Source organism: Polyodon spathula, chromosome 3 (assembly GCF_017654505.1).
Source record: "Polyodon spathula isolate WHYD16114869_AA chromosome 3, ASM1765450v1, whole genome shotgun sequence".
Taxonomy (NCBI): domain Eukaryota; kingdom Metazoa; phylum Chordata; class Actinopteri; order Acipenseriformes; family Polyodontidae; genus Polyodon; species Polyodon spathula.
Window position 1 is genome coordinate 25,384,827 of NC_054536.1, and position 19,446 is coordinate 25,404,272.

Genomic DNA, 19,446 nt, shown 5'->3' on the forward strand with positions numbered 1-19,446 from the left:
AGTCTGCGTTGAAGTCGGGAGTCCAGATTTTTTTTTTTTTTTTTTGTACAGACTGTCCTGTGAGGTAGGTGTTCGATTGTATTAAAAACTGGGGTCCCCCAATATTCTACATGGGTGGGGGTACAGTATTCCATAGCTATTGAGAAGCCATATAATTCCTTCTCCCTTCACAATGTAATCAAAACATGAGTTTATTGGGATGTGATCTCTGTACAGTGTTTCTGCAGTTTACGTAAGCACCAACATATTGTTATGACCATTTGTTAGCATGAATACAATTTAAAATAAAAGCTGTCTACACCAGAACATAATGTTACAAATTAAAGTTGTATTTGAACAGTCCCTTATTTTTTACCGCCAACAGCAAAGGAAAAGAAAAAAAATACAACAATAATATTTCAGTAACTTATCTGGGCTAAAAAATAAACAAAATTAGAAACAACATTAATAAACTAAATATAAACAACAAAAAGTCATGTAAAACTAGTTTGAAGTTGATGGAAGAAGAAGAAGAAGAAGAAGAAGAAGAAGAAGAAGAAGAAGAAGAAGAAGAAGAAGAAGAAGAAGAAGAAAGCTGCAAGCAGCAATACAGAGAGGCCAAGTATGGAAAAATAGATCTGGCATATACCAGTCTGTGAAGATCCACCAGTGTACAACCTTGTGACTTGGAAGCCTAACTCTTGTCTGCACTTGCAGCAAAAAAAAGGAATGGTCTACATCTTTTGGCTGCAGCTGTGGTTTAATGCAAAGCAAATGGAACCAGAGGCTGCAGCCATTGCAAGCAATCTGTAAAAGAAAATGTAATGGATTGCTATTAAAATTAAGCATCAGTAGTAAAGTAATTATCAAGCATGGAAAGCCACTTCATTCTAATTTTGGGTTGTACACTCGTGGGTAGTCTGTCTGATTGGTTGCAGTGAGACATATTTATCCCATTCAAGAAGGAGGGCCAGTGTAATAGGCTTATTACGCACTTGTTAGATTCCAGGTTTTATGTACTGCAACTCTGTGATAATATAGCTTGCACTGCATGTCACTATGTATGTTGTTATTTTTTGTTACCAGACTAGTGGATTCATATCAGTTTAGAAATTATATTTATTCTGATAACTAATAATGGAGCAATACAAAAACTGCATACAAAAAAAGTTTGAAAATCGAGTTTGTTGCATCTTATTAGCACCAGTCATATTAAAACTGGTCTCCCCTTTTCTTTTGTTGAAGGCCTAATTCTCTGTTGTATTTTTCTATCTAATGTACTGTAGTTTAAATAGTTGCACATCCTCAATTAATGCAAAAACAAACAAAAAAAGAACCTAAATATTCTCAGAAAAATAAATATGTGGGTGAGGGCGGAAATCATTTTAATAAAGCTATAAATAGATAAAGTAATCTCTCCTTTAATTCACACTCAACACAACTGTATGGCTGGTGGTGGTAATGATCATACCGCCTGTTGTAGATCACTGATCACAGGGCAAAGGTGTTTGTCTAGGAATCCATCCATGTATAATAGCAATAAGACTTATTACTACATGTATAGGATTTGCTCACTTACAGAATAATAAACAATGTAAGTGCTAATAAGACCTTGAATTATATTAATAATGTATTACTAGTTTGCAAAATACAAATTAATTAAGGACTTGAGTGATATATTTCAGAAAAAAAGGTCTCATATCTAATTCTGCTCAATTTTTAATTTTTAAAAGCTACAGAAATATGCTGTTTATTATATTACAATCCTGTTTTTTTCAAGTTTTGACAAACTGCTATGAAAATACAGTAGCGTACTACTGAATGATGCGCATATTTGAATAAAATGAATCCTTCTCCAAGCACGACTTTGTTTGGACAGGCAGTAGACGAAACACGCCCTGTTGTGACTTACAGGTTTTAACCTAATGAGGTAAGCAGTCGGTGTTAAGTGGAACACGAAGGGAACAGACCGAAAGCATGCTTGTGCTATGAATGTTGACAGCATACATATTTCCATTCAGTTTTTTATATTAATTAGCCACAAAAAAAAATGGATTTTATAACAAGAATTTGCACTGCCGTGTTACCGTGGATACTTCTCGCACAGGTTATAGCAATTAAAGGTGAGTGAGCAACCTAAGGACATTGCAAATGGCAGACTACAGTCGGAACGTCTGCAAGTTTGTTGTGGGTTCATTTGCTTTACTGTTTTTATCTATGTATTTTTTGTGGTTTTGTCTTCTGTTAGTTTATAATAAGTAATCGATTGTTTAACTGATAGGAAAAACTATCAACATGTCACATAAGCTACTCGAAATAGTGTATGAAATGTTTAGACAAAGAAATGGCCATTTCCTTGTTTTATTCGGGACATGATGCGCACAAACGAGTAAGTATTACTGCGGTTCTGTATTTCAATGCATTTTACTGCTTCAGTGCCTTATCGATTATTGTTATTCTAAATTACGACGACTATGTACAGTTACCAATGCAATTAATGTCAAAATGTTACCTACAGGTGGCTAATTTAATGTATCATCTGTAAGTACTTGTTTAAAAAAATTAAAAAAACTATAAACTGTTACTGCAGCTATAAACTTTTTGAAATTATTATTATTATTATTATTATTATTATTATTATTATTATTATTATTATTATTTGTCACTGTTTGACATTTTAAATTATTCCAAAATGAACAAAAGCGAAAAACTACTGGCGCACATAATGAACTACGTACCAAAACTCTCAATTTTATCTTAAATTATAAACCATTCGAAACAACCAACTGTACTGAAAATATATATGTATTTATTTTACAAACTAAAAAATAAATAACTAAATACTGCAACTTTGTATAACCCTATACATATAATTTAGTACACCAATTGTTGAATTCTGTAGAAAATATTTCCTATGAATTTCCTGAGATTTTTAGTTTTTTTCATAGAGGAAAATACTACGTATAGCAGTTTCACCCATTAGGAATGACCAGTAGTATGCTCCTCTACAGTAAGGCTGTTCAAACATTGGTGATGGATCTAAATACCACAAATATTTAAATTCTTATCAAATCAGAAACCAGTGTTTAAGTAAGACCCTTCCCCAGCATTTTACACATTCTTAGGACAGACTAGTTCCCATGCAGTCTTCCATGTCCAGTTTTCATATCATTGGCACACAAGGGGTCATAGTTTAATGATCAACATAGCAGCAGTATCTGATTTTGTGCTGTTTAGATCCATGAATGTTCCCGATTCAAACTCTTGAGACCAGATCAATTAGCATTCGCACCCGTTTTGCTTTAGTGAGGTTAAAGTGAGTCGCACTGTTGCCATAGCCAAAGTAGTGATACAAAGGGAGTTTGGGGTGAGTTTTCATTGCTTTGACTGGTTTGGGTTGTGTCTGGGCAACTACAGTGTAATTGTTATAATAGAAAGAAACAGTCATAAAGTACATGTGTCAAACGGTACCTTCTATATCTGTGCATGAAGTACCTTCAATTTACTTCATCCAAATAATATTAGATATGTAAAGAATTGCAATTTGAAACCTGGGGTCAGGGGGAGAGCAGACCCCAATGCTCCTTGTTAACCAGTAGCTTAGAAACAAATACCACTTGGTTTCATTCATTTGCTTTTTACTATTGCAGTGAAATTTACTTCTATTTGGTAGCTTTAACTTTAACTGGCATGTGCAGGGTGTGGCCTTTTAAAGGACCTAATAGAAAATGACTTTCCTAGTGAAGCCATACTTTGCAAAATAGATTCTAGGACGCATGCAGTGCTCCAATAAGACACCCCTTGCTGAACAATACACCTTTTCAGCTGGGATCAAAAATTGTAGAAGTGATTTGGACCTTTGTGTATGTTCTACTTCTGGTACTCAAAAACTGAAAACTAATGTAGATGTCAGAGTAGCCTGCTATCATGGTATAGCACTAGTATCTCTACCTTGCATTTTAGCAGCTTGAATTTCCCCAAAAGTATGTAGAGATTTACAACAGTTAAGTGGCTGTCCAAAATGATCAACAATTGTTTCAATTTTAAAATAATCTTTTATTATTTTCACATTGTACAGTATTGTATACAATGCAGCAGCTGTGTTTAATTTGTGTTACTGGTAGCCTATAGAAGTGTGCTAGATATTCATTTGATTACTATACAGATTTATATTTTTATGTAATGTGTACAGAGAGCACATTAACATAATTGCACAATGATACATTTGAAATAAATTTAGCACTGGACGATTCGTTATTTCGGACAACCTGTCTGTCTCCTGACATGTCTGGTTTATCGAGGGACTGCTGTGTCAGTGCATGTCTAGGGTGATTGTTTGAATGGCAAATGGGACAGAAAGACAGCACCTCACAATGACATTAAAGTACAATTTATTGTCAATGGTGGAAAAATATGTTTTTATTTGCTACAGTTTGCAAATACGTGGACAATTCATACAAACACATACAATAATTATATTTCTCATATAGCGCACCATTATATTGAAAAATTCTGCCTGTCACGCAAAAACCACTCAGTTTCATTGTGAAATCGGATTAGAAAATGCAACATATTTCTAGCAGTCTATTTGTAGTTACTGAAATACAACCTCTTGAACTAACTAGACCTACAAGAATACAATTCCATTTGACACGAATATGTATTTTGCAATATAAATAGTAAAAACCCTTACATGTTGGGGGACTTGTAATAAAGTACAATTCACCTTAAAATTTCAAAACCTTCACGTTTTGAGCCATTGCAAATCCCATCTGTTTGTGTACAATAGGTTACAGTAAACAAGTCAAAAGTGCCTATTTTCACTTTTACTAAGGTAAGTAATTAACATTTCGAAAACATAGGGCCTGCTTCTGATGTCAGCATTTTTGGAAAAATCCACATGGTGAGTATTATCCATTTCAGTGCCACCTTCTTTTATCGTTTTATCATATTTAACGGTACAGACTACTCACTTTCAGTGTCTTTACAAGCTGTACTCTGTGATTCTCTAAATATAGTGCTACCACAGGTAGAGTTCAGTAGAAAGTAAACTTTTCACTGCCACATTTGATTTGAACTAAGTTCAGAAAGTAGTCGCATTCAGCAGATGGGTGTTTTAAACACGGCTCTGCTGTAAGTTGAATTATGTTTTGTGTGGTAAAAATAAATAAATTCACAGTAACTGTGAATTTATCCACTTATAACTAAGCATTAAACGTTACAAACCCAGGTTAATAAGTATATAATGCTACCAAAACAAATATGGAGGCATATGCTATGCTTACATTGCAATATAATAGAATAATGGTTGTTTACTTAAGAAAAACCCAGGGCCTGTAAAATAACGTGCGTTCCCTAGGGAACCAGTAAAGAACCTTTTAGCAGTAACTATGAGTGTGCAGTGTGCATCACCGCATTTTATTTGCTTAATGAACATGGGAACGAGCACGTACCAGCATGCATGCTAAGCACCTTCACAAGGGAACATATTTCAGTTTGCATTGAAAATATACGTGTGTTATAGCTGCTGCCTCATAAGACAGAAACTACTGTTCTAAACATTTTCTGTGGGAGCATATTGACCTTCAAAAGTAGCCTAACACTTGGTGGTGTCTTGATTGGCTGTTTGGGGCTGGCTAGAGTGACCAGATTTCTCAGAACTGAATATAAGTTGAAAAATTGTTTTTAGGTTTTTTTTGTTTGTTTGTTTGTTTAAGAGTGCTTCTTATTTGTATATAGTGCTTTTAGCACTATTACTGCAGGGCTGCAGAATGTTCATGCTCAACATGCGCTGAAAGATTTGGTCGGGAGCCGAAGATTATAGCCGGCATCCAAAGGTTTATACTAAAGGTTCAAATGATTAAAAAATAATTCATTTCAGGAAGTTTCGGATGAAATCCCTTCTTCAGCTGCATAGAAAGAAAAGTGTGGGGAGATAATGTCATGATTTTCAGAATAGAATGTTAATTCCAAGAGATGCCAAAGTTCCTAGTTTGAAGATAAACTCATGTTCCCTTTGTTGCCGAGCAGCATTAATTCCATATCACTGACTGACCCCACAGATGGAGATGTCTTCAGCAGTGTGATTAACATTGTCAGGCTACTGGAAATGTAGTGGCTTTGATTCGAATGCTTCGTAAATGTTTCACAAAGCTGTTCGCTAAATGTCTTTTATTTAACCCAATGTACAGTTTTTTTGCATGTCTTGCAGATAATGCAGTATACTATTCCTTTAGGTGCATGTAAAAGGTTAATGGATGTTGACTGATGATTTAGTGTCTCTGATCTCAGTTTGGTTGTTCATGTATTTACAGGTAGTACATTATGGTCTATTGCATGAAAATGTGCCTTTTAAAAGTTCCCTAGAAGGAAAAACATCTCCATAAACTACATATTCTCTTAGATTCTTCTATAGTGGGGGTAGTCTTGAAAATAGGCACTGTAGATGGGTCTTGCTGTAAAATGGTAGTTTCTTTGCACAGTTTTCTATATTTCTCTGGTAGGGTGATAAGTGAGGAGCAGAGGAATTCTGTCATCTGCATGTTGTTTACTGTGATTATATAAATCATCCTTTCTGTTTAAATTGGAAATGCAGGATTTAGCTTCAGTGATGATCTTGTCTGGAAAACCTCTATTTCCAAGGAAAAAAAAAACCCACAAATTTCCTCACTTTAGGAGAAAGTATGGATCATCGCAGCAAATACATCTGAGTCTTAAAAAATGTGGACTAGGGAATTGAGTCACGACAAGCCATTGGGTGTGAATATTCATACAGCTGATATGAATGAGAAGCAATTGGTTTATAGTAGATAATGTTTGCTTTACATGCATTTCTTTCTCAAATGCACATTTGAGACCTGTATAGTGAATGGAAGCTCTTGACTGAGATGTTTTGGGGAATTGTTTTGTTAGTTACAAGCACTTTAAGGACTGATACTTTAGAGAGCTCTAACATTTGGAGAACTTTAAAACTCTTTTTAGCAGCAGCATTATAATATATACAGTATTGACATAATTTAGTGAAGCAAGACAATTTCTGCAAAAATCTGCCTACACAGTCATTTCATCATTACTCCTAAAAGATTATTGTCTATATATATATATATATATATATATATATATATATATATATATATATATATATATATATATATATAGTGTTTCTTTTTTTTACAAATCGTATTATGCTTGTATGAATCACATGAGCATTGTTTGAGTCAGGAGTGAGTGTAGTAGGGATACTGTGAATTTCAAGACATGCTGTTGCACTTTATCTTTTATCTGGCAAATTTTAGTATCTTGGCAATATGTCCTCTGTTGAACTGAATGCTTTTTTTTATCGTACTAAGTCCTACTAACATTGGCCAAATATTTTTTTGCTAAAAAAAATCTGTACTTCTATATATGTAATGATTCAAGCATTTAAAGTCTATTTTTAATACTTTTTCTTTTTTAGAGTGTGAAACTGCCATGTTATCCACTGGAGAAAACACTACGATAACCATTCGATCCTCATTTCCAAAGGCCAATTGCAGTGTCTGCGTTCTGAAAGACAAGCAATCATCCTGTTCATCTGAACTCCGCCTCCAACCCAGAGAAAACAGGACTTACAGCTTCAGCTGTCCGGATCCCCATAAATTCTTTTCCATTGAAATCACCAAAAGCACTGGTGAGTTGAGGTGCTGTCAACGTGTAGGGTTTCCTTTACAATCATGGCTTTTAACCTGGTAAGACATTCAGTCTATTGCGTTACAATATGCTTGCTACAATTCTTTGTCTAGTTTTTAGCAAACAAACAGCATTTAAATTGTAATAAATATTTCAAGATATGTTGTCATGTGAACAAGCTGTTCCAAACTGACACACACACACACACACACAAAGTGATCTCGTTTAAAATTCTTTCCTTTTTTTTTTTCAGTTTGCATTTCCAACTTTTACTCCACTGAAGTTAAAGAACTGCTGACTTTGACCTTCCCGAAGTTCAACAATACGTTAATCTGGGATATCGGTTTTTCTGAGCACAAAGCTCTGGTACTGGATTTCTTGGGGTTAGGGCTGAGGCAGATTAAACCGTCGGAGAGCTGTCCAGATCACCTAACTTACAGCATCCACACCTACCTGACTGCTGATATACAAAGCATCGGCACTTTCTGCAGGAGGGGCCCAGTTTCCAAAATTCGGGTGGATAAAGGAGTGAGGGTATCTCTTCAGGTGTCAGGGAAGGAGAAGGTAGACGAACCTGGTTTCAGTATGGCCGTTGGGCCCCCAATTAAAAGTAAGTCCAGTATTCATACATTTACCTTTTGTTGGCAAGACAAATATTAAGTTAGTTGCTTTGGTAGTATATACAGTAGACATGTGCTGAACTAACAGATCACATTGAATAGAATGCAGCAGGTATTTGAGTTCTGGCACTAATGATTCTCCAGACCAGTACAAAGCAAGTTCAATTCTAATTATTTCAGAATCCAGAAGTGCTAGTGTACAGTGTAATATAGTTGTCAATTTGGACGTCTCAGAATTATCTAATGTTAAATTCAGGTGAAACAGAGGTTATGCTAGTGGAAACTGTGGGATTACATGAGCTTGGCTGTAGTAATCTCTCATTAAATCTTAACTAGACATTAAAAATGTGGAGGGTATCTTTGATCCTGATCTATCATTTGAGACATGTTAGGGAAGTTACAAAAGTATTTTTTTACCATTTGAGAAATATAGCCAAACGTAGACCAATTATTTCTGTATCTGATGCCGAGAGACTAATGCATGCCTTTCTTTCATGTAGAGTTGATTACTGTAGTGCACTTCTCTCTGGTATCCTAAACGGTTTGGTGTCTCGCTTACAGCTCGTTCAGAATACCGCCGCTATAATTCTGACCTTGTATCATCCAAATAGCTCTTAGATCACAGGATGCGGGGCTACTGGCTATTCCCAGGGTCAACAAAATTAATATGGGAGGAGGGGCTTTTTCATGTTGAGCCCCTAAATTCTGGAATGCCCTCCCCTCTTTTCTCAGGGAAGAAAACATAAAACAAACAAACAAAGACTGAAAACATCCTTTTATAAAAACGGCTTTCTTATCTTAGTGGGTTTTAATTTAAATTAAAAAAAAATTGAAATTTATATTTTATAATTTTAATTCAAATTATAAAATTATGATACCTATATATATAATATAGTATATATATATATTATATATAATAAATATATATTGTGGCAGGGCAATTGCCGTGCCACAATGGTAAACGAGTGTTGATGTGATTTTTATAAGTGGGAATGGGTTTATTTTGTGTCGTTTTGGAGTTGATTTGTGTAATTGAATTATTGTTTACAGGCGGGAGCTCGATTGAGACTTGCTGCTTGCTAGGCTTGGTTGAGGGGAAGGACAGCAAGTGATTGGCTGTCCTAGTCTTCAATCAGTAAGTGGGCGGGTCTTGACCGAGTGTCCGTCAGTTTAAAAACATCGGCGGGAGATAGCTCATGCTGCTGCAAGGCATGCCGTTTTCACGGCACCTTTGATTTAGTCTGTTGTATTGTGTTTTATTTTGCATTTTTGTACAGCTTGCTATATTAGACCTCTGTGAGTTACCATTGCTAGTTACGCCACATGACACACACACACACTGTTTTTTTAAATATGCTATTTAATATGTAGCATTTGTGTGTTTGACATTTGGGGACTTTTATACAAAGGTATTGTGTAAATGCTTTTTTTATGTACTGTACAGTGCTTTGTGGTACTTTGTGTGAAAAGCGTTATATAAATGTAATAACTAAATAAATACATACATACATTTGCTTTCAAAATACTTTGGTTTCCACCCCATGTTTTTAAAGTCAAGGAATACCAAGCGATTTTGTAAGTTCTATGACCAATTTATTGTAATATACAACTGCAAGTGAACAAATTGTCCCATTTTTAGTTCTGTATTGGTCAAACCTAATGAATGAACTTCTGTCTGTCCTTCTCAATGCTGAAATGAGTTGTCTTCCTCCAGAGTGCTGCATAATTGAAGTGAACTTATTGCTGGGGTCTTCTGTGAACCTGCTGTCCCCAAACTACCCCCTGAGTTTCTCAGATGACGACATAATGTCCTGGGTGTTTACAGTCCCTGACAATAACAAAGCCGACGTGCTTTTCCTGAACTATACACAGCCGACCTGCAGCAAGAAGAGGGTGAGTGTGGAATATGCCTTGCCTGGATCCCAGTTCACCAAAAGGAAGAGTCTAACAAATCCGCAGCCATCGTCCATCTCCGGGAATTTCACAATGCAGCTGGAGAACTGTGAAATGGTCAGGTCAAACCCTGGGAGACTGTCCTTGGAGTTTCGAGTTGAAGTCTTTAATGAGAGCCACCAAAGTAGGTATTCTTCTTTCTGTTTTAGTGCTGTGTAGCCGCGTTCTTACCCAAGAAGTTACATTATTATCAGGCATATTTTCATGAAAACATTAATATATAGTGATAAATGCAGTATGAAGTGAAGACTTCTAGATTTTTCCTCTTCAGATATTTTGTGTGAGGGGGATAAGAGCACCAGTGCTTAGAGTGCAGTGAGTCATTTAAGGGTGGTGGCTGGGAGCAAATAGGGAGCACTGCATTGGTTGGGGATTGTTCAGTTCCCCACGGTTTAGAGACTTCCTGCTGGTCAGGCACCAGTGAGTCCATGTGGATACTTCACAGCAGCTTCTAGGGTTCAGTAGCCTGGTAACATCCATTCCTTGAGTTCAGCAGGTGAAATGAAGTGACTGACAAGACAGCAGGAATATGCCAGTTATCTGAGTGGGGGGGAGTTTCTGAAGTATTTTATAATGTAGTATTATAGTATTCTGAAAAAAAGGACACCATTTCCAAGATTCTACTATACAAAATTGATTTTTAGTATATTTTTATAGGAAGAGAGTCAGATACAGCCAAAAAAAACCTGGTCCTGGTGGAGCATCACATTGAAAAAGCTTGGTCGATGACTTTTTGCTTTGTGAACATATGTTTTAAAGATTAATATGTTTTAGTAATGTGAAAAGCTTTTTCCTTTTCCAGATCATTTTTGGATTGACTTGCAAAAAGAAAAAGGGATCAATGTTACCATAAAGCAGAAGAAAGTCAATCCAAACTGCCAGTTCTGTGATGGTGCTGCCTGCCAGCCAGAGATCACACTGCAGTCTGGAAAGAAGACCAGAATCATGTTCAAGGACTGCAACCTGGAGGAACTCGGCATGGTGGTCACCAAAGACATAGGTAGGAACTGTGCATCATCTTTCTCAAATACCATACCCTTCAAACAAATAACTTTTATACCTTTAAAGCAGAAGTACATACTACAATTTTGTATGCCAGACTTGCACTTTTATAGCGGTATATTGAGAACAGCTTTTCCAATTGCATTGAAACTTGGAATGGGTATTGCCACCATGGCAAGGGACCTTGTCAAATCTTAGAGAGTAAGCAAGGTTGAGCCTGGTTAGTACTTGAATGAGCCCTCAGTGCAAAAATGTCATGCTTCAGAAAGTCTTTCTTATGTTGTAAGTTCTTCCGATTGGGTTCCAGGTTGTTATAACTGGGAGAAGTGCCCTGTAAAGGAGATGCCTGTCAAAGTGCCCAGTTCCCTTGCCAAACTGCCTGTCCCCCTGGAAAGTCTTACCTGGCAGCTGAGGGCTCCCGCAGAGAGCACTATAGTGCTGAACCCCGGCGAGGCTAAGCTGAAACACCTCTTGCCTGGGGAAACATGCATGGAGGGCTTCTACTACCGATTAGTGGAGGAGGACGAGTCCGAGCTAGGCAGGTTCTGCCCTCAGGGATCCATCGAGAAAGTCCAGATCCATTCCAATATCTTTGTGGCACTGATGGCCACCGACAGGGGCAACTACAGCAAAATACTGGAACCCTTTTTCACAGTTTCCATTGAAAAAGAAATCACAGGTAATTTCTTATGAAACAATTTTTTTTTGTTCATTTGACCATTTGTGAGTGTTAAATGTGTACATGTACAGTATTTTCAAATAATACATCAGAACTTGAGTTGGATTCCAAACAAAAACCCAAGGTCTCCTATATTAAATTCTGCGTTCCCCTTCATTTGTAGCTTGAGTGAATGCTGCACATTTATCGAAAAGCTGCACACAAAAAAGGAAACGTTACTCACTGAGGCTTTAAAAAAAAAAAAGAAAAATCTTGTAACAGTTAGGATTAAGAACCCTGATTTGTACGATCAGCAGCAACAAGAGGGCACCATATCCTGTGAAAGGCTGAGCAGATTAGCAGGTCATGCTTTTCACTGCATACAATAGTAGTGGTGTATCAACAACATGTCATACATTGTACGCAATTCATTCATTTTTCCTTCTCCAATTCATTCATTTTTCCTTCAGAGAGCTATATATTCACTGTTTCCCCTGAACTGGGCGTCATGAGCTACCTGGTGACCCCTAACTGGCCTGACGGGATGGCTCCCTTGTCCTCGGTGTCCTGGAAGGTTTCAGTGCCGTCGGGCCACATGGTTCAGGTCAGCTTCCTCAACACCACCCAGCCTCAGTGCCGACAGTCCCACACCAGCATCTCCATCAAGGAGCAGAGCTCTGTGGAGGAGAAGTTCAGTCGCAGGGAGGACGAGCTGCTGCCAGATCACCAGACCATGATGGAGGACTTCTGGCTCAACATGTCCAATTGCAAGCCTGAAGCCACCAAGATGACCTTCAAAGTGATGTGTCGGGTCACGCTAATAAAGAAACAAGACGGTATCCTGCTGTTACGATTCAGTTTTAATGCAGTTATTTATGCCACAAGCACAAACAGATTAACATGCTTACAAGGACTAGTTTCCTATGTACCTTTTTTGTTTAGTTTCCAGTCCAGTGGTGTGCTGCTGAAATGCAGGACGGAGCTGCAATTCAGTAGTTCAGCCAATGCTGCCACCGATATGTGTTTTATATAACTTCTTTACAACTTTAAATTAATTCAGATTTCTATTGTTTTGGTTTGCACCCTGATTTCCTTGTGAACGAGTTTAGTCAAGAAATGGCAGTTATCAATCTGCTTGCTTCTGACTTGGGTGTACAGCCTGTAGCACCTGCAATAACAATGGTAACTAAGAAACGAGAGAGAGGCTGCATATTGACAGACTGAGTTCAAGATTCTGCCTGAAAAGACAGTTCAAAATGAATCCGCGTCGAAGCATAGTCTTTTGACAATCCTTCTGCTGGGAATAAAAACCGTATACCACAAGCAAGCATTCAGTTTTCTGTATAAGGTCAAGGGATTTTTGTTAGTTTTTAAAATACAGGAGGTGTCTGACTAATGTTTTTATTATTTTTTTAATCTGGCTTGCTTGTACCATCCATATCACATTGTTTAAAATAACAGAACTTAAAATGCAATGGACAGTAAGTTATACGTATTTCACCGAAGAGCATTCAGTGAGTCAGTTTATGTATCATAGCGTATGTTAGCTACAGTATGTTTAACAAAAAATCATTTAAAATAAGTGACTAACAAATACAATATCAAATTACACCCCTGACTTGCGCAAGTGTGTCAACATGAAGTCTGTTTTAATTGTCTAAGCAGTGGTGAATCATAATGCCGCCGCCCTTCATTTTATGAATCTTTTTCCTGCTAGTCTGGAGATTTCTAAGTGCTGAAAGTGAAGAGCCTTCCTCATTCATTTCAAGTCATGTGACAGTGTGAACTTTCAACTCTGCTGGTCCCTACCTATTCTCTCCATCTATAAATGTAGAGAAGGTGGGGCTGGCCAAATTGAAAACTCACATAGGGTTCTCCAGACAAGCTCAAAAGAAAGTTGAAAGCCAAATAAAGGCAGGTTAAGAGAAAGGAATATGAGTACTGGAGACACAATCTCAGAACGATTGCAAACATCATAAAACAATGTCAAAAAGAAATTAAATGACACTTGAAGCTACTTTTTTTTTTTATCATACAGTGCTAATTAATATCCTTTTTTTATTTTTTTATTAGACCTCCCCATGAAAATCGCCATTGGAACTGTTTCTGCTCTTTTGGTTATTGTGGCTTTCATTGTAATTATCAGCTGTGTTATGAAAAAGTAAGTACACTGTACAGTTAACAACATAGTAGTAACTAAAGGGAAAAACAAATGTAACACAAATAGTTGAAGCTGACAGGAATAAAACCTGTTATTTAAAGTGTTCTGAGTCAAATAATTGTAATGACAAAACTCTATTTGTCATAAACCTATTGGGTAGACTATTATCTTGGTACTAAATTCAGGTCTTGTTCAAACACAGTTAAACCATTAAGTTAGTCTAAATCAAACCCTATTCCAATGTAAAAAAAAAAAACACTTTTAAAGACTAATGCCTCACAGTAAGTAGGTTCTGTCTTATAATATTGAATATGCCTATACGAAACCTAAAATAAAATGGAATATTGTGTTTAAATGACCATTTTTAAACAGTTCAGCAGCAATGTCTGGAAAACAAATGAGGAACAGCAGTGAATAAAACCTGTTCCTGGTGCAGTGCATCAGGGATCATTTAGTATTGGGAGATAGCAGTTCAAAAAGAGACAAACTGCTGCACAGGGCTGAGGCTTGGAAGAACATGCAGTAGTGTAGTGCTTCAGTGCCATTCATGATAATCTAACAATGTGCACACTGTGGATTGGGTTAGAAATATAACAATGTATTGGATCCATGACTAAATCCTGTTTAACAAATGTGCTTTTCAATACATTGTACATATTTGAATTACTTTATTCTTAGTATTTAATTTATTGAAGTATGCTATATATACATTGATACAAGTAAAGTCACAGGTTACAGCAGTGTGTGTGTGTCTGTCTGTATATTCTTTGCAAAAAACTTTGTTAATGCATCAGTTAGGGTTGGTATTGTAAAGACAAAAGTAGGGAAATGCAGTGCTGGGGTTTTTAGCTCTAACTCTGCATTCCCTCCCACTCCCTAACAAGCAGTGAAAGGGGCAAGGCAACACAAGCAACCACAGACAGCCATCATCAGTTAGCAACTCTCTGCAGATGACTTTTGTAAACAAAGTCGTGTGGCTGGCAGCTAGAAATATCACAAGGTATTATTGCTAATTTACTTCAAGGATTAATATTAAATAATGGTAGCAAAGTGTTGCTAGTTTTTCTGTGATTACAAACAAAATACAATTGTTCTTTTTTTTTTTTAACTTTAAAACTAAATAAATAAGCCTGCTGTGTAATTTAAACTTTACATTTCAACAAAATACATACCAACAGAAGTGTTTTTTTCGTAACATCTTTTTTTAAACAATTCACTGCCACAATTCTTTTGAGCCTTGACAAAGTCCATCATAGTCTTTTGTTTCAATGAGGCAAAATATATTTGCTGAGCTTCACTAAGTAACTGCCTCAGGAGAACTAATTTTACACAATCCTTCTGCTGTTTATACCAAGACATGAATCCTGGCATCTGTAGCACTGCTATCTTGGTGTAGACTCCACAGGTTAGGCTTACTTGGGCGTCCTCTGTGAGAGAGAGAGCTCTGAGAGGCATTAAGTCTACATTGTCAATAATGTTTCAGAGGTCAAACTTGTTGGGGAGTTGCGGATGAACGTGGTGCAGATAAATAAGCTTCTACTGTGTGTGTGTGTGTGTGTGTATATTTATATATCTATATCTGTGAGTGTCTTTCCAGATGGAAACTATGTCCCTTCAAAGGTAGAAACCCACAGTTAAACCTGCTTGGTCTAGATTACACTGAAAAATTGGTTTAAATTAAGCCGCTGCTGATACATTGAAGTTGAAAAAGCTATTTTGCACCTTGTTGTCTGAATTGGTACGTTGTAATTGAGCTCAGACCAGTCTTTTTTAAGCCTTGGATACAAAGCAAGACTGTCCCATACTAGCCCTCGATCAAGTAAACCAAGTTGTAAATATCTACACTGTTTAATATAAGCTCTTTTTTTTTTTTTTGCTTCACACAGAAAGAAGAAAAATAAACCCGAGACGTCAATCTACAACCCAAACGTCAACACCTTTTTTCCTGGGCACCCGTTGTTCTCAAAAGGAAGGCGAGACAACGACTCTCACATTTACACCACCATAGATGAGACCGTGATGTACGGGCCGCTACTGAGCAGGCCTGGCTTGAGGACCCTCCCAGAGGTGGACGTCTACCGGCCTTTTGAAGGACCTGTTGGAGACAGACCTCCCACTCCTCCCCCATTCTTTAACCTGGGCAAGTCCAAGGGGGTCGGTCCAGAGGTGGATGTCTACAGGCCTTTCTTAGGTCCAGTTGGAGATGAACCACCCATTCCCATTTTTAACCGGGAAGCCAGCATGGAGGCAGTGGCTGACAGTTGCTTGGTGGACAATGAGTTATACTCGTTTCAACACGAGCAAGAGGCAGAAACACCAGGCAACGAGGATGAGCTGCCACTGCCTCCTGCTGACGAAGAAATGGAACAGAATAAGGAGGAGTCAAAACTTTAGCACAGCAAAGAATGCTGGACATGGTGTGGTGGTTTCTTTTTACACAAGGCAGCTGTTGCAAGTTTCAAGCCCATCCGAAGATGTCTGATATCTTCACTATTTAGAGCCTGGACAGCAGAGCACTGTTTTATTATAGTGTTGTTCTAACTGAACATAATTCTGTGTTAGCAAAGTGGCCACATTATTACAGAGATTACACTGTTTTAGAAAATGTGGTAAATGTATATCTAGAAGCAACACATGTTTTATTATTTTTTTATGGAATCCACTGGTTTGGTGAGTCTTAGAGCACTATCACGCCTGTTCACTTGCAAGTTATTCAAATCGTAGTTCCTTGTAAACAAACATGTTGTTTTCAGGTTTGCTTCTGTTCATTTCACACCAGAAAAATTCAAGCAAACTGTGTGTGTTTGTGGTTTTTTTTTTTTTTTTTTTTAAGTGAATTCAAATGTTTGTTTGGTTCCCTTGCAGCTTCATCCAGACTAGAGTTCTAAAAAAAAAAAAACTTTTTCCGTCATGCCCAACATGGAGAATGCGTTGTGCTGTACTCTTGCCTTTGTTTTGGGTTTTTTTTGGTGCTTACGACATAAAGTAATTGCCGAACAAACAATCGTCCCTCACCAGGTGATTTACATATTGTACTTTCAACAAACTGCAATTCACCTGTTGTTGTTGTTATTATTATTATAAAGACATTATTATTAATAGCATATTGTGAATTATGTATGTGTTTTTGACAAGCTCTGCTTTGCGCATGTAAGACAGTGACAAGACACTTTCCTTGGCGTTTGCTGAACTACGTCACTTACACGATTTGCTTCGCTGTTTGGAGCGGTTCATTTCCAAATGAACTGGAATGCATTTGGTTTCATACTGAAACAGAGCAAAGTGGTAAACGCACACAGTCCACTTCCAAGCGAAATCGGACGACAATTTTCAAGTGATCTCGGTTCACTTGGTTTGATACGCACCCTGGTGCAATTACATGGTTCTTGGAGGTTTCACATATATGGACTTGAAGTTTTTGTTTTTAACCGTTTAATAACTGAAAAGGAAAATGCATGAAAAGTCAAATCATCATTTGCTTAGCAACAGGCTTAACGACCATGAACCTGGTTGTAAACAAACCAGCAAGATGGTGTCTTGTTTTATTCAGTGACAAACTGAAAGTTATTGTAAATATAAAACTGCTGTACAGTTATGATTTTGCTAATACATATTAAAGTTTTTCTTGTGTACAACCGCTTAATTAGTATTATTATTATGATTAACATTATTATCCTTATAGCTACATAAATATCAAATCTTAATCACAGTACCGTAAAAATGAAAGCTGTTACTTCTCACAATTCTCTGATTCAAAATGTATCCAGTTCTACGTGGCCATGATCCTAATGTAGACATCCTCACTTCAACACAGTACGTTAACCTTTGTATATGTATTAGTGAAACGTACATTCAATGTATTATAGAAACTAGAAATTGATGAATGTGAATGATGTTTTTTTTTTTTTTTTTAATAACCGATTTTGTCAAATAATATAAACCAGTAATTATAAAAATAGATACCCCACCCTCGAACTAAACGAAAAATTCAAGCCCTGCACTATAACCAAGTGAACCGAACCGCATCTGAATCCACAAACGGTCAAATGAACGAGATGTGAACATAACCTCAAGCAGCGGTGCAAGATTCCTTCCGTGTTCCAGACACAGATGCAGCCTCAGAGGAAACTGTGTCCTTAGGTCAGCTAGGACCCCTGAGATGGGTCAAAGGCAGTTTTGTATTGTCACCGTTTACAAAGGCTGTTAAATATGCCTTTCAGTTTTATAATGCTGTAAAGTAATATTGTAAAAAAGACTAGAGAATAGAATTATATTGCAGAAGACTTATTGTAGCAGTGTTTGCCTTATTGTGTCTTCGCTATTCTGAGGTCCTTTGTGCAATCATGGGTTGTTGTTTTAACTATACTGTTGATGTTTGAAAATCTCTCATAGCTATAACGCTGTTTTGAAGGGCATTGTGGCCAATACTAGGGCATACAATCTTAATATGATGGCTGAAATCCCTCACCCTTTGAATACATACCCTAAATACATTTGTATTATTTACAACGCCTGTGTCGTTGTGCAGTTGAATATGGTAATTTGTTCTTTCTAGTGAACATTTGATATAATTTGAAAACACGTTTTATATTACTTTTTTTTTTTTTTTTTTTGTTATATATTCATTTAAAAAAAAAAAAAAAAAAAAACCTTTTGTATTTGTATTATTGTAGTCAGTTTTGCATGTTGTTTTTTCTTGTTTTAAATAAAGTTTTTAAAAAGTGAATTTAAATACAAAATAAGATGGGCTATCTAGTGTTGCACCAAACGCCTGTGAACAGATATAAAATATATTTTGACAGTTTTTTTTTCATATCTAGCTATACAGTACCATACATTTGGTTAAACAGTAACAAAAAATATAAAATGGAACCCTTAACATACTGTTAAAATAAATATGAAAACAATTCACAAATAAACTAGTATTTAATGGAATGCACACACTTAAATTTGACCAGAATATTTGCAGAATGCAATTGTGTGCAAAATTTGAAGCCAATATATTTGTGTTGCAATTTCTCTAACATGGAGGCCAAAAGGTCACATGACAGCAATATGGCTTCTGGATTTAGTTTTAGGATTTATATGACTACAAGTATGGTTTCTGAGATAAGAGATGTTGAAAGTGCTTAACAGTAAGACCGAAAATACATTTGGGTACCAAATGTGAATCCAGTATTTGAAAGAGTTTAGTGTCTTTAATCCGGGAATCACAAATTCAAGGTCAACTGCAAATTTAGTTTGTTTTAGATAACCTTTACATATATAAAGACTGGATCTCAAATGTTTGTTTCGAATTTACTCAAAAGGGTGGTGGTAGTCATGTATTTAATCAATGAAAAGCACTATATGGTGGTTGAATGTTATAAATGCAATAAGGATCGTAATTGTAAAAATGGTCTGCC

General features: G+C 36.6%; 1 protein-coding gene across 1 annotated transcript; it reads left to right on the forward strand.

The window, feature by feature from the left end:
• Positions 1 to 1,920: 1,920 nt before the first annotated feature.
• Positions 1,921 to 17,673, forward strand: LOC121312902 (CUB domain-containing protein 1-like). The gene is made up of 9 exons (XM_041244802.1): positions 1,921 to 2,102; positions 7,436 to 7,648; positions 7,901 to 8,257; positions 9,982 to 10,344; positions 11,023 to 11,220; positions 11,530 to 11,901; positions 12,351 to 12,716; positions 13,954 to 14,041; positions 15,928 to 17,673. Exons 1-9 carry the CDS (start codon positions 2,030 to 2,032, stop codon positions 16,433 to 16,435), a joined length of 2,538 nt encoding a protein of 845 aa, XP_041100736.1. The 5' UTR covers positions 1,921 to 2,029; the 3' UTR covers positions 16,436 to 17,673.
• The last annotated feature ends 1,773 nt before the right edge of the window (positions 17,674 to 19,446 follow it).